Source organism: Terrapene carolina, unplaced genomic scaffold (assembly GCF_002925995.2).
Source record: "Terrapene carolina triunguis isolate 2854851 unplaced genomic scaffold, T_m_triunguis-2.0 Scaffold62, whole genome shotgun sequence".
NCBI lineage: Eukaryota > Metazoa > Chordata > Testudines > Emydidae > Terrapene > Terrapene triunguis.
This window is the reverse complement of record NW_020664413.1, coordinates 19,790,920-19,806,864: the sequence shown is the minus strand read 5'-3', so window position 1 is coordinate 19,806,864 and position 15,945 is coordinate 19,790,920. Positions and strand designations below refer to the sequence as shown.

The window sequence follows — 15,945 nt, the reverse complement described above, 5'->3', positions numbered from 1 at the left end:
TGACTCCTCAAGTTAACTTCTTGTAAATGGGAAAGGAACTTCCTTCTTCTGAATTCGGTTGGACACTTGACAAGAGTGTGGTGCTTCTCCAGAAGCCTTTAATACTGTCATAGACTACACGCTTGACCAGGGTCTAAGTAAATGAATTTTAGGCATATGATAAGAACCTCACTGACATTGATTTTGCTGACAACATAGCACTATTTGTTGAATCAGTGGATGAGCTGGTTGTGGTACTTGAAGCCTTGAAAACCTCAGCAGCAAAAATCAGACGGAAAATTAATCGCAGTAAAAGTAAAATCCATCCATTCACTGATTTTGAACATGGTGCTGGGCTGTAGCATCCAATAGTGTGAATACCCATTGAAGATTGTTGGTGATTTCACCTACCTTCGAAATGTCAATATCACAGGCAGGCTTGAGAGAGAATTTGAAGCCCACACTGCAAAAGCATCACCAGGAATGGGGCACCTCAACAAGAATGTCTTTCACAAACCAAACACCCTGATAAGTAGAGAGATGAAGCTGAGGATACATAATGCTTTGATGGTCAGTATTCTGACATATGGGACTGAAATTGTCAAGTTTGAAGGAAGTTGGACACCATTCAGATGAAGCATCTCCAAATAATCAAAAACATCAAATGTTACAAATTCAAGTTCAATTATGAGATCCATTTTTTAGGTAACCAGGTCCCACTCTTTCAAATGGTTGCCCAATGCCTTCAAATGCCCACCAACTTCACTGCAAGAATCATATTTGATTTTGACCCAAAGACAGCAGGACTGAAGAGACCCTCTGGAAGGCCTAAAACATGATGGCTGGATGGCATCAACAGACACCTTTTCCTCACAGACATCCTACCCATAAGCTCCAAATTTGGCACAGGACGGAACATCATGTAGGCACAAAACATGTTTGGTGATCTCTGTGTTGTCCAAGTGACAGTATGAGAACTAATCAACCAACTAACCTGTAAATCCTTTCAATTTTCGAAATAAATATTTGTGGTCTGCTCTGCCTCTAATGCAGGCAAGGGTCCCATGAAGAAAGGAAAAAAATAAAATATGGCATTTGAAGAAAGCTTGACCCCTCTAGAACTCAATGCTTATCATTTATATTTTCTACTTTTAAAATTGCTAACTAAAATAAGAAAAATAAAACCCTACAAAGGTGTTTATTTAAATTAAATTAACATGTAGTGAACCACAGAGCAAGGAAAGTCAGAGTTCAGGCTAAAACTCCTTTCTTAACTCTCCAGATGAGTTCTGCCTTGACACATACCTAGAACAAGCCCAAGGTTTCAATGACTTTGTACAGGGTGTAAATCAGGGCAGAATTTGATCCTTCTTGACTATGGACCTAATACAAAGCCTACGGAAGTCAATAGAAAGACTGCTATTGGTTTCACTGGATTTTGCACTAGGTCTCATCAGGGCCGGCTCCAGGGTTTTTGCCGCCCCAGGCAGCCCCGGAAAAAAAAATAAAAAAGCCGCGATCTGCGGCGGCAATTCGGCGGGAGGTCCTTCGCTCCAAGCGGGAGTGAGGGACTGTCCACTGAATTGCCGCCGAATAGCTGGACGTGCCGCCCCCCTCCGGAGTGGCCGCCCCAAGCACCTGCTTGCGAAGCTGGTGCCTGGAGCCAGCCCTGGGTCTCATTCTGCCTGAGAGAACTGATTTTTGGTTTAGCCTAAAATTTGGGGCAAGAATGAAAAATGTTTCTTTTTGTGATCTGGTCTGTTTTCACTGATGGTAAAATTTTCTTGTTTGTTTGTTTGTTTGTTTGTTTTCCCACGCTGTTCTTCTGGCACCTGTCTCAAGTTCAGGACATTCAACATATGTGGAAACCATCATTGGCACTCAGACTTGAGACATTTTCTTTTAAGGAAAATAATTGTAATGATTTTGCATATGGTCAGATAATACTCAGACAGAAATGGGCTTTAAGGAGTGATTTGAAAAAGAGAAAGGAGGCATTTGGCATTGCTAAGTAGTTGCCCGTTCCAAGTGCAGAGGGTGTCATGAAGAAGACAGAAGAATGAGGAGACTGAGAAAGCTATTAGGAGAGAGTGAGAGAAACAAAAGGAAGAGTAGAAAGAATGAGAGCAGGGATGTGTGAATAAAAACATTTTTCAGTCAGTTGGTTAATTCACAATATTTGAATTCTATTCACTAGAAAATGTAAGGGTATTTTTGTTAAAAACTTTACGTGTAATATAGTGATGATATTAGATGTGGACTCACTCAGGCAGAAAATTATGTGTAGTATGCAAACAAGTCATAGATAGATTAAGTCACCATGTGTTTTCAGTCACTGTCAGCCAGTGGAATTCAACTGCCAATTTATTTTTGCCTTTTTCCAGCAGTCTCAGCTGGCTACACAGTTGGTCAGCACTATTCATTTCAAGGCTCTGTACCCCTTTATGGGAACAGTGCAAACAATCCAAATCCAGTTTGTAAGTTAAATAGTCATCCTCTGGTAATAATAGCTATTATTTGTGTAGAATAAGACAAATATTTGAGGAGGAAAAATATATGTTGGAAAGTTGCTTAATCCATACTTATTTTGCAAATGACATGTATATGTTAATTTCATTCAGAATGTAATTTTAAATAAACATACATATAATCGGCCTTGCCTCTGGTTCCCTATCTCAGAGAACAGTTCCATTTCAAGTCATCTTAAGGGAAGGTTTATTGTTTCAGGTCCAAATGTGGGCTAGTTATTGGAAAGACAAAATAAATTCAGGAACAGACTAGGGACAGGGATCCAATAAAAGAAACTGCAGCCAAAAAAATGTAATTCTCCTATTACAAAAGAAATAGGGAAATCACACAGAGAACATTTGAAAAGTATACAGATTGTGACAAGGGACAACTTTTCAGCAGCAAGTCAGTCCATTAATTTTGCAGGATTAAAAACTATAGGAAAAACCCTCTAATTATTATGAGAACTATGTTTTTGTTTTTAAAATAATAAAACCTCTCTCGCTAATAGTTGCATTACTATGAGTCATAATGTCATGTGCCAGTCACATTCAGTTCTCTCCCAAAATATAACTGTCACACCCTGATGGAGGGCCTAGCAGCTACAAAATTAAAATAGAACACCCTAAGAGAAAATTCAGTCCTCAAACAAAACTGTTGACTCTTTTCTTCAAGACAAATAGACCCCCACTAATAATGATTATATGGATTAAGGCTTACTTCAACTAACAATTTGTCAAGACCCCAAGTGTTAAACTGTAGCCAGATTTCTTTCTCACGGATATGCCCAATTACTTTAAACTGGTCCCCAAACTGAATTTTCTCTATCCATTTGGAGCTTATTTTACAGTCCCCCTGCAGCACTCAGATAGACTTGAATTGTGGAAAATATCTACAGATTTTGAAAGGATCAAATCCTTTAGACTGCAGTCTACCAACCCATTTCTTATTTTCCCCCAGGAAGAGAAAAAACCTGTCACAACTCATTAAAACACCCTGTGTTAAAAAGCAAAATTTTCTAGACACTTCATCCAATTTGGGGTGAGGCTGGTTTGGGGTTTTTGTTTGTTTGTTTGTTTCTGCAAATCTGAGTCCTACAAGAAATAATTACTACAATGGCTGTTTCTACCATGTTGCTTCTGCTAGGTTTCAAGCCTTTAGTACTATGACTTGTTTTGTCCAGATGGCATATACTTAATATTGCTCCAACAGTAGATTTCTATGAAAGAGTTCAGTAGTAATGAAATATATTATATTCACTGTTTGTCCAATATTACATGCCGATAGCAAATAAATTATTAAAACAGAATGTATTCACATTGATTGCTGTGAAGGTTATACATGCATCAGTAAATCAAAACAAGTTCTCAAAAGATAGAAAATCAATTTATGTGACAGATAGGAAAAGCATGGCTGTTGAAATCTCTCTCAGACATTTGGCTGTTTTTGAAAAAATAATTTAATATAATAGAAGTATTTTTAAAAAAATGTTGCTTTGACTGAACATAACTAATGTGCAAAATTGGAGGCCTGAACAGAGTGATAATACACCTAGACAATAATAAAGCGTATAGTAGCTTTTGATAGAATATAGAATAACAATTTTATTTTATTATTTTGCTGAAAATGCAAAGCTTTTCACAATGTACTTAGTATCATAAATAAATTCCCAAGAGCAGCATTTACTGCAAACAGTGTTGATTTTTTCCTCCACATACGAGTTGTGGTCTAGGAATAATCAAAACTAAGGTTTACCCTCTAGTAAAATTTTGTTCTAAACTTTTTTTTTACAGAATTATTACCCAAATGCCAACAGATGAATTGCCAATACAAATGTAGTATTTCAAGGAATGGCACCGGCTGTTACTGTGAGGATGGATATGAAGTAGGCGATGATGGAAGAAACTGCAAAGGTAACTAGGAAATGTCACCTTCTCTAAGAATATGGCCCCAGACTTGCAAGAAGCTACATGAAGGTGAACAATGGCAACTTTGCAGAGCTTCTTGCAGGATCTGAGCCTAAATTTGGTTTTAGAATGGTATAAACAGATGGTTAAACTATATTTACACAAAACATGGCATGTAAGGTAATTAGGTACAGTGCTAGTGAGTTCCCACATTTGCTACTGCTGTTTGGCTAGAATCACATTTATATTTGACCTGCCAGGTGTATCTTCTCAATGGAAGTAGCATCTTTTTAGAAATTTACAATAAGTTGTGAAGCACAGCAAAATTTACAGAAAGACCTGAAGGTCCCTCTCTGGTGTTTACATCAGAGACAAATGTGTCTCTATGGGTGGAAGCTATGATTCCATCTGAGCCAACTACTGTATATGGCAGTCCAGTCAGGATCTTGAGAATGAGATCAAGAATAGGACTACTTGCCTCTCCCCCCCTCCCCCGCCCCCAATGCTCACACTTATGACTTATAGTCAGCCAATGAAACAGAATGAGCTTTGTGCATCAGGTAGTGAAGATGGACCAGCATTTCAAAGGACCACTTGTGTAATCTCATAGCAATCTAAACTGGGTCGTGGCCCCACCAGCACTCCAATCCAGAAGGATGACAGTCAGGACATCCCTGCTGATCCTTTCTACCCTCCTGTGCCTACAATGTGAGGAGAAAGAGTATTAAGATCTGTCTAGGGCTGCTCAGACAGGCCTGGAACTCATCTGCATCTGCATGAGCTGCCTCCTTTCTAAGCATCTCTGAGCCTCCCTCTCCTGAACATTCTCTGAAACCTTGTGAGCCATTTGGGGATATGATACCCCTTACAGTCATGTAAACCTGGGTCAGAGTTTGATCCATGAAAAAAAACCTCAATCATATAGCTTAGTTTTGCACTTGCCTTTTAATAGGTCATCTGCCTGTGAAGTTTAGATTGAAATTGATATTCCTTTTCTAGTCCAGCAATATATGAATTTCTATTTCCCAACAATTTTTTTCTCTTCAAAAGTAGATAGGGTTTTCCCATCTCTTTATTAATGTACTTGCTGGCTATCATTCCTCCTCCCCACTTTAACAGAATTATTCCGCAGAAATGTAATTTCTTATGTGTGTGTCTTCTGATCTCTGGGTTTGTGTTTTGTAATATTTGGAAAAAATAGATACAATAATTTCATTAGCAAGTTGTTGGGACTTTTTTCTTTAATATGATTTTTGGCTAGATTCTCAGCTACTGTAAATTTGCATATCTTGGTTCTCTCTAATAGAACTATGCTAATTTACATTAGCTGAGAATTTGATCCTGCATTTTTATTTCTTTCCTTGGACATTTGAGTTGTTTGAGGTTTTTTATGACGTTGTTGACAGTTATAGGTAGAAGCTGACGATTTCACTAAAGAGTTTAAACCATTTAAAATAGTTTCCTAACATGAATGAGTTGACATGCATATTCAGTTATTTCCTCGGTTGAAACGCTGCTTCATTCATAGTCAATAGCGATTTTAAATACTTACATATAGTACAGGTGGAAGTGGTCTCTGGTGGCAGCAATAACCCCAGTGGTTCCCTAATTGTTATGTTACTCATTGATCATTTGAAGGCCTTTAATTTTCAAGCTGGATAGCAGCTAGCCTTGCAATGTTAACTACTGGCCTTCTGTTTGGTTAATGGCATAGTTTCATCAGCAGACTGCTCAGATAAGATTGTGGCTGAAAACAATGTGAAAAAATAAAAATCTATCTGTAGAGGGTTTACCCTTGCTTTTATAATGTTGTTTAGGGGGTGAATTTTGCACCCCCCCCCCAAGATTTTACTCTTAAGTGAGGGCTCTTACTTACATATTATTTCAATGTATCTTTTAGATTTAGATGAATGTAATGTGTATGGGGCCTGTAGCCAAACCTGTATGAATACAGATGGATCATATGCATGTAGCTGTGTGGAGGGTTATGTACTTCAGCCTGACAACAAATCTTGCAAGGCCAAAAATGGTAAGTTTAATTTTTTTTATACATTATAAGAATGATTTCTTAAAGTTCTCTGGGTCTGCCTTTCTCCCTGGTAAACAGGGTAAATATTTATCTACATAGTAGAGATGGATTTTCCTTGAATACAGTGATCCATTGTTAGAAATCTAGAAAAAAAAAACCATGTTATGTAAATCCATGTAATACAAAACACTTTTGAAGGAGGATTCTGATTACCTAGAAACCTTTCTGAAGGGGTAAATATAGTTATGCAAGCTACTTTATTCAGCCAAGATTAGTGGAGCTGCCAATTCCCTCTTTCATTTCAATACATACAATTTCCACATAAACCCCACCTCCCTGAGACAACCTGGGTGTCAGAGGAAATTATCATGAGGTAATTATACCCTTGGGATATTAGAGACATGAGCCTCTGCCTTGCTCCGTGCAACATCCCAGGGAGTTGATTTGAAGATCTTCATATTCACATTATGCCTTATTGGTTAATTAATGCATATTTTCATTACCAATAATAAATTAAGGAGTTAAGGGAATTAGTGAATTCTGTTTAATGAAGACAAATTGAACAAAGTATTTCCCTAGTCAGTGTATTGACTCAGCAACCTATTCTTATTTTCTCCTACAATTTGTTCAACATATATAATGACCAAATCCTATTATAAAGGTATATTTTTATGTCGACATGTGGAAATCTAGAGGAAACAAATGTGTATTTTTCTATGTCAGTTGGCAGACTTGTGGCAGGTGCTGTGTTTCTGAAGCTAAAACTAGCAAACACTATGGCAAAGAAACTACATACTTGTGTTCTTATTTTAGTACCACTGAGAGTTACGATTTAAAATATTGATGAGCTCAAAAAGTAAGACTTGAAACTTAAGTTTTGTATTGATCCACATAGCATGGTTATAGATTAAAAAAAATAGGTAATCTGATACAAGCAACTCCGTACAGAGAAAAACTATTTTAATATTCTTCTCAACTCTCTCCATAAAAAAATGTTATTTTGGTGGGACATAACAGGAGTTGCATCTGATACAGTAAAAACAGTTCAGGACTGGGGAAGGTAGATGGCTCCAGGACTGATAATGAGATGAGTCTTTGACCTATAGTATAAATACAGCCCAGTATGTAATGATTGACAATGGTAGCCATCTATCAGTATTTCAGTAGCTCATGTGAAATAAGCTGGTGCACTCAGCCACTTCCTCATAGAGAAATGCTTCTCCCTCTCTCTTTCTCTCATAGTTTACAGCAATTTTTACCCTTACTGGCAGACTCAGCAAAGAACCAGTTTTCAATGAACACAGAGACCTGTATAAGATAGTTCAAGTCAAGGCTGAGATAGTGTGAGGAAATGCATACTGCTGCTGACCTTGTTGTACTTGTTCTTTGAATAAGCAGAACAGGATTTAACAACACACTTTCATTGTGTGAGCTACATCTTAATAGAGAGAAATTGTCTCACATGCTTTCCTGTTTGCAATTGCATGAACCACTTGCTCTCAGACTGACTATATAACATTTCTTTGGCAATTGCAGCAATTGGTTACATTGGAAAGTAATATTAGGAAGGTATTTGATGTATTTTTAGCTTCCTTTATACTGTTTAGCAGGTGGAAACAAGGAGAGTTGCAGTCATTATTCATTATTAATAGTATTTATTACAGTAGTGCATAAGGGCCAACCAAGAATGGGGCCTCATTTTGCTAGGCACTAGACAAATGCAGAATAGTAGACAGTTTCTGCCCTGAAGAACTTTCAACTAAATAGACCAGACAGACACCATGAGGGAAGGGTTATAACACATAAATAGAATGAACAATGTGGTGGCAGCAAACAGCATGTTAGCTCCACAATTTTTTTATGAGGTAGGTTATTTAGGAGGGAATAAGCTGAAGGGAAGAGGGGTAAGGAGACAGGTTCTGGGTGAAGTGTGGAGAGAACGTGATAGAGGGGGAGGGTTGGAGCAAACAGTTAATCAGCATAGGGCAGAGAGAGTCCTGTCAAAAATGTAAACAATTCTGTTAACGGTCCAGAGGACCAGCTTTGGCTGCTTCTGGTCCTACGGCCTGGAGTCTCTGTCTGGCTCCAGTCTGTAGTTTTCTTCTAAGGCCACATGGGGGGCAGGGGGATGACGGGAAAGGGAGGCACTACCTGTGTCTTAGTGCCTCCAAAGTGGAGGGAGCTATGCCCTGTTAGCTATCTATGGGCTGCTAAGTGCTCTAGGGACCACAGCCAAATTCAGTCTCCAGTGCCCAAATCTATCACCTTTCACAAGTCTTGACTTTAAACCAAACTGCAAAATAGGAATACAATAAAAACAGTAGGCTGGATTTGGATTCACTTATATCTGTTTTATAACTCCATTTGATTAATGTAGTAACTCCTGATTTGCTGTAAATGAGTGCAGAATTTGACACGTAATCTTTGGGGCAGGAATTTATTAAGGGATAAATCTGCCACTGCCTCTGCAGTTGTGCTGTGCTGCTGCCCAAAGGTCGGGGGAGGAGTAGAATTCTGAGGAACTGCTCTGATATCTGCACCCAATATGAAGCCTCAGATCAGTGCCCAAAGCTGCCAAGTGCAGGAGGAGCTGACAGTGGGTCTGTCATTAGAGTGAAGCCAAAGGAGCCACTGCTTCAAGAATCCACCCACCTCCTCCCACCGTGAAAGGGTACAGTGGGGTCAAACTGCAGTAGTGGCAGCAGAGTGTCCAGAAGTAGAGAATTCCATCACTGCCACCCTAATACTGACAGTACTTGGGCTGTGTGCTGTTATGCACTATTTAAGCCTAAATGTTCAGCATCTTGATTAATTATATCATATTGTTACTTCAAGGGACATAAATAAGATGCTAAGTTGCTCCGTTCATTTAAATATGTCTGGAGCTGATCACTTTTGTGTACATAGAATCATAGAAGATTAGGGTTGGAAGAGACCTCAGACGGTCATCTAGTCCAACCCCCTGCTCAAAGCAGGACCAACACCAACTAAATCATTACAGCCAGGGCTTTGTCAAGCCGGGCCTTAAAAACCTCTAAGGATGGAGATTCTGCCACCTCCCTAGGTAACCCATTCCAGTGCTTCACCACCCTCCTTTTTGGAACCCCCCTTCAGGTAGTTAAAGGCTGCTATCAAATCCCCCCTCACTCTTGTCTTCTGCAGACTAAATAACCCCAGTTCACTCAGCCTCTCCTCATAAGTCATGTGCCCCAGACCCCTAATCATTTCCTTTGCCCTCCACTGGACTCTCTCCAATTTGTCCACATCCTTTCTGTAGTGGGGGGAACAAAACTGGATGCAATACTCCAGTTGTGGCCTCACCAGTGGCGAATAGAGAAGAATAATCACTTCTCTTGATCTGCTGGCAGTGCTCCTACTAATACAGCCCAATATGCCACTGGCCTTCTTGGCAACAAGGGCACACTGCTGACTCATATCCAGCTTCTCATCCACTGTAATCCCCAGTTCCTTTTCTGCAGAATTGCTGCTTAGCCAGTCAGTCTCCAGCCTGTAGCGGTGCATGGGATTCTTCCTTCCTAAGTGCAGGACTCTGCATTTGTCCTTGTTGAACCTCATCAGATTTCTTTTGGCGCAATCCTCCAATTTGTCTAGGTCACTCTGGACCCTATCCCTACCCTCCAGCGTATCTACCTCTCCCTCCAGCTTAGTGTCATCTGCAAACTTGCTGAGGGTGCAATTCATCCCATCATCCAGATCATTAACAAAGATGCTGAACAAAACTGGCTCCAGGACCAATCCCTGGGGTGCTCTGCTTGATACCAGCTGCCAACTAGACAGCGAGCCGTTGATCACTGCCTGTTGAGCCCAACAATCTAGCCAGCTTTCTATCCACCTTATAGTCCATTCATCCCATCCATACTTCTTTAACTTGCTTGCAAGAATACTGTGGGAGACTGTACCAAAAGCTTTGCTAAAGTCAAGATATATCACATCCACCGCTTTCCCCATATCCACAGAGCCAGTTATCTCATCATAGAAGGCAATCAGGTTGATCAGGCATGACTTGTCCTTGGTGAATCCATGTTGACTGTTCCTGATCACTTCCTCTCCTCCAAGTGCTTCAAAATGGATCCTTGAGGACCTGCTCCATGATTTTGCCGGGGACTGAAGTGAGGCTGACTGGTCTGTAGTTCCCCGGTTCTCTTTCTTCCCTTTTTAAAATATAGGCACTATATTTGCCTTTTTCCAATCATCCGGGACCTCCTCTGATCACCACAAATTTTCAAAGATAATGGCGAATGGCTCTGCAATCACATCAGCCAACTCCCTCAGCACCCTTGGATTCATTAGATCTAGACCCATGGATTTGTGCACATCCAGCTTTTCTAAATAATCCTTAACCTGTTCCTTCACCACTATGGGCTGCTCATCTCCTCCCCATACTGTGTTTCCCAACCTGATAGCTTTCTTTGACAGGGTAACAAGCCTTGTGGATAGGAGGAAGTGGTAGATGTGGGGCGCATGACTTATGAGGAGAGGGAACTGGGCTTGTTTAGTCTGCAGAAGAGAAGAGTAAGGGGGGATTTGTTAGCAGCCTTCAACTACCTGAAGGAGGGTTCCAAAGAGGATGGAGCTCGGCTGTTCTCAGTGGTGGCAGATGACAGAACAAGGAGCAATGGTCTCAAGTTGAAGTGGGGGAGGTCTAGGTTGGATATTAGGAAACACTATTTCACTAGGAGGGTGGTGAAGCACTGGAATGGGTTACATACGGAGATCACCTCCTGAGGTCTCTTCCAACCATAATCTTCTATGAGGTATATATTGACTTTAGTAAAGCTTTTGATACTGTCTCACATGGGGAACTGGGAAAAGGGATTTTGCTCCAAGTGTTTCCTCATTCACAAAAAGAAGGAAGAATGGAGACCCATCTTAGATCTCAGACAACTAAATGTCTTAATCTGCACATCAAGGTTCAGAATGGTCATTCTGGCATGAATAATTATTTCACTGACCAAAGGTAAGTGGTTCACAGCTCTTGATATGAAGGATGTCAGTTTCAACACAGCCATCCATCCTGCACACGAAAGGTTCCTGAGATTCACAGCAGGTCTGAACCACTGCCAATACAGAGTGCTCTCTGTTTGGCCTTGCAGCAGTGCCACGGGTATTCACAAAAGTGCTATCAGTTGTGGCAGCCCACTTTTACCACCATGGATCATCAGTTACATCAATAACAACTGGTTACTGGTGGGATGTTCTTGTCAGGCAGTACAGTCAGCAGCCTTATCCCTGATCAATCTTCTGTACTCATTAGGACTTCGCTTAAACACAGACAAGTCCATATAGTTGATCAGAGCAACTCAGGACTCTCAGTACCAAAGCATATCTTCCTTTGGACAGATTACTACCCATAAAGAGCTTATCACTCAACTTCAACAAATGCCAGCCTCCTCATGTCTTATTTTTTTGGGTCACAGGGCTTCTTGCACCTATGTAACACCCTTCCCGAGACTTCACCGTCCTTGCCTGTAAGCTTCCCTATGGATGGTGTACATATATAGCAATTGATAACTGACGCCGCCTTACCACAATGAGGCTCCCTTCTGATGCCGCCTTACCACAGTGAGGCTGCCTTCTAGACATAGCACAAGGACATGGACTCCCAAAGATTGTTAGCAGTCCACAAAGCCTGCAAGTGCTTCTTACCATTCATACAAGCCTGGCTTGTTCAAGTGATGTGAGACAACATGGCAATAGTGTTCTACATCAACAAGTGGGAGCAAGGTCTATCCCTTTTTGTATAGAAGATGTCAAGCTTTGGAACTATTCGGCAGTCACTCTTTTGGTAGTACACCCCCCGGGAATACACAACATGCTGGCAGACAGCCTCAATACTTCTCCAAGAACCATGAATGGAAGCTCCACCATTTGGTGATACAGATCATTGACAAAGGAGACCCCCCTTTTGGGACCTCTTCATGCCCCAGGAATACAGGAAATTCACAGTCTACTGGTCCAGGATGGTTCAAGATCTGGATTTCAGGGGAGATGCATTTCTCGTTCCATGGTTGGGACAACTGACTTATGCCTTGCCATCCATTCCACTCTTACCTCAGATCCTGAGGAAAATCAAGCAAGAGAGAGTGTTGGTCATACTGATTGCCTGACATGGCCCCAACAGTTCTGGTTGTCAAGCATTTTTTCTGATGTCACCATATCCAGGCATTTGGATACAGCCTTTCCTGACCTATTGACACAAGGCAAAGGCGAGATTAGGCATTCCAACCTGGCTTCCCTCCACCTGGTATTTGGATGGGCATCAAACTTAGAAAAGACATGTTCACAGGTGATACAGTCAGTCCTTAATAACAGCAGGAAAGAGTCCACAAGAAAGTGCTACATAGCAAAATTGAAAAGGTTTTCTATCTGGTGTCAGTGTCTTCAAATAACCCTCCAAAATTCTGATATCTCTCATTTTAGAATATCTTCTTTCCTTAGAGATCTCAGGTCTTTAGCTCCTTTGTGTGCACCTAGCTGCTATCAGCATTTGTCACCCTCCAATTGATAATCACTCCAACTTCACCCACCCTATCATAGTTCATTTTCAGAAAGTTCTTATTAGAACCTTTCCTCTTGTGACAAAACCTACCCTGTCCTGGGATCTGTGGTGATAATTGGGCCTACACATTTACTCTGTGAGCTTAAGTGTAAAAAATATGTGAAAGTTCATAAGATGTCACAATAACTTAGAATAACAATTGATGGGGAAAGGTATGAAAACAAGCCAGAAAGACTAACTTATTCTAAACAAAAAGGCCTGTTGGTTTAACTCAAGGACTGTGTTAAGATTATGCTTGGTAAATAAGAAAATGTGGGTCCAGAAAGTAAGGAACCAAAATTGGTGTGTCAAATAATAAGCTTAAAATAATGAGAGTATGTGCTATTTCACGCATTACTCCCTTTTTGGGTCCTTAAAGAGATTTTGGCAGGAAAAACTGGCTACTGAAGTGAGCATCACCATCATGGCTGCCATGCCCACTGTCTCCTGAGACTCTGGACCATCTTCAACCTAATCCTGACCAGACCAGGCTAGAGAAAAGGAGCCAGATGACATCGCCACCTCGGTGTTCCAGCTAAATCCTAACCACCACTTAGTCCTCTCAGCATTAAGTAGAGCTCCATTTAAACCCTAGTCTCATGCTTCTTAGCTCACCTGTCACCTGTCTTTCTAGTGGCCATCACCTAGGCTAGGAGAGTGGGTGAACTGGGGGCCCTTATGGCTGATCCACAATACACAATCTTCCATAGGGACAAAGTTTCACTGAGATTACATCGAAATTTACCCCCAAAGTAAGCTTAGATTTCCATCTGAATTGGACAATTCACTTTCCTGTCTTCTTCCCAAAGCTGCACATCACCAGCAAAGACAGGAAGCTTCATTGTTTGGATGTCTGTTGAGTGTTGGCATTCTACCTATGAAGAACCAAATCCTTTGGAAATCATCTAGACCATTGGTATCCTTGTGGAATGGATGAGAGAAGAAGCGATTTCTTCCCAGATACTTTCCAAATGGATTTCAGGCTGCATTCTGTTGGGTTATGAATTAGCAGGCATGCCTCCTCCACAGAGTGTGAGGGCCCACTCAACTAGAGCTTATGCTTCATCAGCCGTTTCACCTCGAGACATCTCTCTCACTAAAATCTGTAAAGCAGCTACATAGGGTTCTGTTCAGACCTTTACAAGACATTAAGCCCTGGAACATTCTGCAGCAGATGCATCTTTCAGCACAACAGTCCTCCAATCATTGGTACCACAGAGTTCCTCACACCCACCTCCTCAATGAATACTGCTTGTCAGTCACCATCACTCAAAAAAGAAAGAAAGGTTACTTACCTTGTACAGTAAATGGAGTTCTTCAAGATATGTGGTCCTTATCATTATTCTGCTACCCTCCTCCTTCCGCTCTACTATAGAGAATTATCCTGGACAATCTGTGGTAAAAAGGGAAATGGAGAGATGGTCGGCCCGAATTGCTCCTTACATCCTCTGGTTCAGAACATGAGGAGGAGAAGGGTGCAAGTGCAGACAAACAGATGCTGCTAGCAAAAATGTTCCTGTCTCTGGTGCATGGAGTACATGTGAACCCGACAGCGGAATACACCCAAGGACTATACATCTCAAAGAACTCCAGCTACTGTACAGGGTAAGTAGCCTCTCTGTCTGCAGGGAAAAGTGGGAGAAAACAGGAGAGAAAAAATGTAGGGGATGAGGTAGAGACTATAGTGTAGAGGAAAAAAAAGAGATAAGGAATGGAGGTAGAGAGAAAGAAAAGAGGAAATAGTAAATGGAGACAAACTTGGAAAAAGGTTAACTCTGATCCACAATAGGAAAGAGCATGTGGGATGAAGCCAGGGAGAGAGAGTACGCAAAAACATAAGCAAGAAAAACAAAGTCAATAGAGTCATTCAGTGGCATTGAACAAAACTCTGTGAATAGATTATTTGATGGATTTCATCAGAATCCACCAAGTATTTTATTCAATTGATACTTTTCTAGTAACTGACTGGTTCATCAATTACTATTCATTAAATGTTTTGTTAGATGAAATTTGTCAAATATATCTAATGAATATTTATTTCCGCATTCCACCTGCCCCAGGGCTACATTAATTTTTAAACCTCTATTAAGTAGAATGTGGACTGACAGTATTACATTTAAATACAGCACACAACTGTTCGGTTGTTTTGAATTGCAAGTGAAAACTTGAAAGCGGCTTTGGGTAAGTGCTCTTTATATGGCAGCGTGGGTATTTTTCACATTGGCTTGACAACTTAGACCTTGGGCTATTAGGTGTCAGGTAACATTTTCAAGATCTGCACCCACTTTTGAAAATGTTGGCCTCAGGATTTGGCCCATTTAGCATTATTACCCCATGCTGTGAAATATTTTCTCAGAGGCTTGAGGATAATACACATTGTAAATGTGAACTTAAATTTCTACAAAAGATTCACTTCAGTGTGCCGTTTTCCATACCTTAATTCACTGTTCCATGTGTTTCCTGCTGATACCTACTTTAGGGTTGAATGAGATAAAGCATAGGCTGTAAGGTGGTTCATTGTGCTGCAAGGAACAAGTTGTAATTTACTAATTGACCATATTTGTGATTATCTCAGCGAAACACCAGATTTCAGTGTCAACTAAAATAAGTCCAGAGTAAAATTTAAAGTCTAACTGTTCTCAGGCAGTTTCAACATTATAAGCTATTGGGGACAGGTTTCAGAGTGGTAGTCGTGTTAGTCTGTATCAGCAAAAACAATGAGGAGTCCTTGTGGCACCTAATGGCCTGAATAAAGACTGGGAGTGGTTGGGTCATTACAAAACCTAAACTTAATTTCCCCATTACTAATTTCTCCCTACTGTTACTCACACCTTCTTGTCAACTGTCTGTAATGGGCCACTCTCTTACCACTTCAAAAGTTATTTTTCTTCCCTTGGTATCCTGCTGTTAATTGATTTATCTCATTAGACTGACCTCACACTTGGTAAAGCAACCCCCATCCT

General features: G+C 40.6%; 1 protein-coding gene across 1 annotated transcript in view; it reads left to right on the top strand.

Moving 5' to 3' along the window:
* Positions 1 to 15,945, top strand: part of LRP1B (LDL receptor related protein 1B) — a 1,279,381-nt gene that overhangs the window by 564,526 nt on the left and 698,910 nt on the right. Inside the window, exons 4-5 of the mRNA XM_026647738.1 lie at positions 4,281 to 4,400; positions 6,295 to 6,423. Of these exons, the coding sequence (XP_026503523.1) occupies positions 4,281 to 4,400; positions 6,295 to 6,423 (249 nt within the window). The remainder of the gene's footprint in view (positions 1 to 4,280; positions 4,401 to 6,294; positions 6,424 to 15,945) is intronic.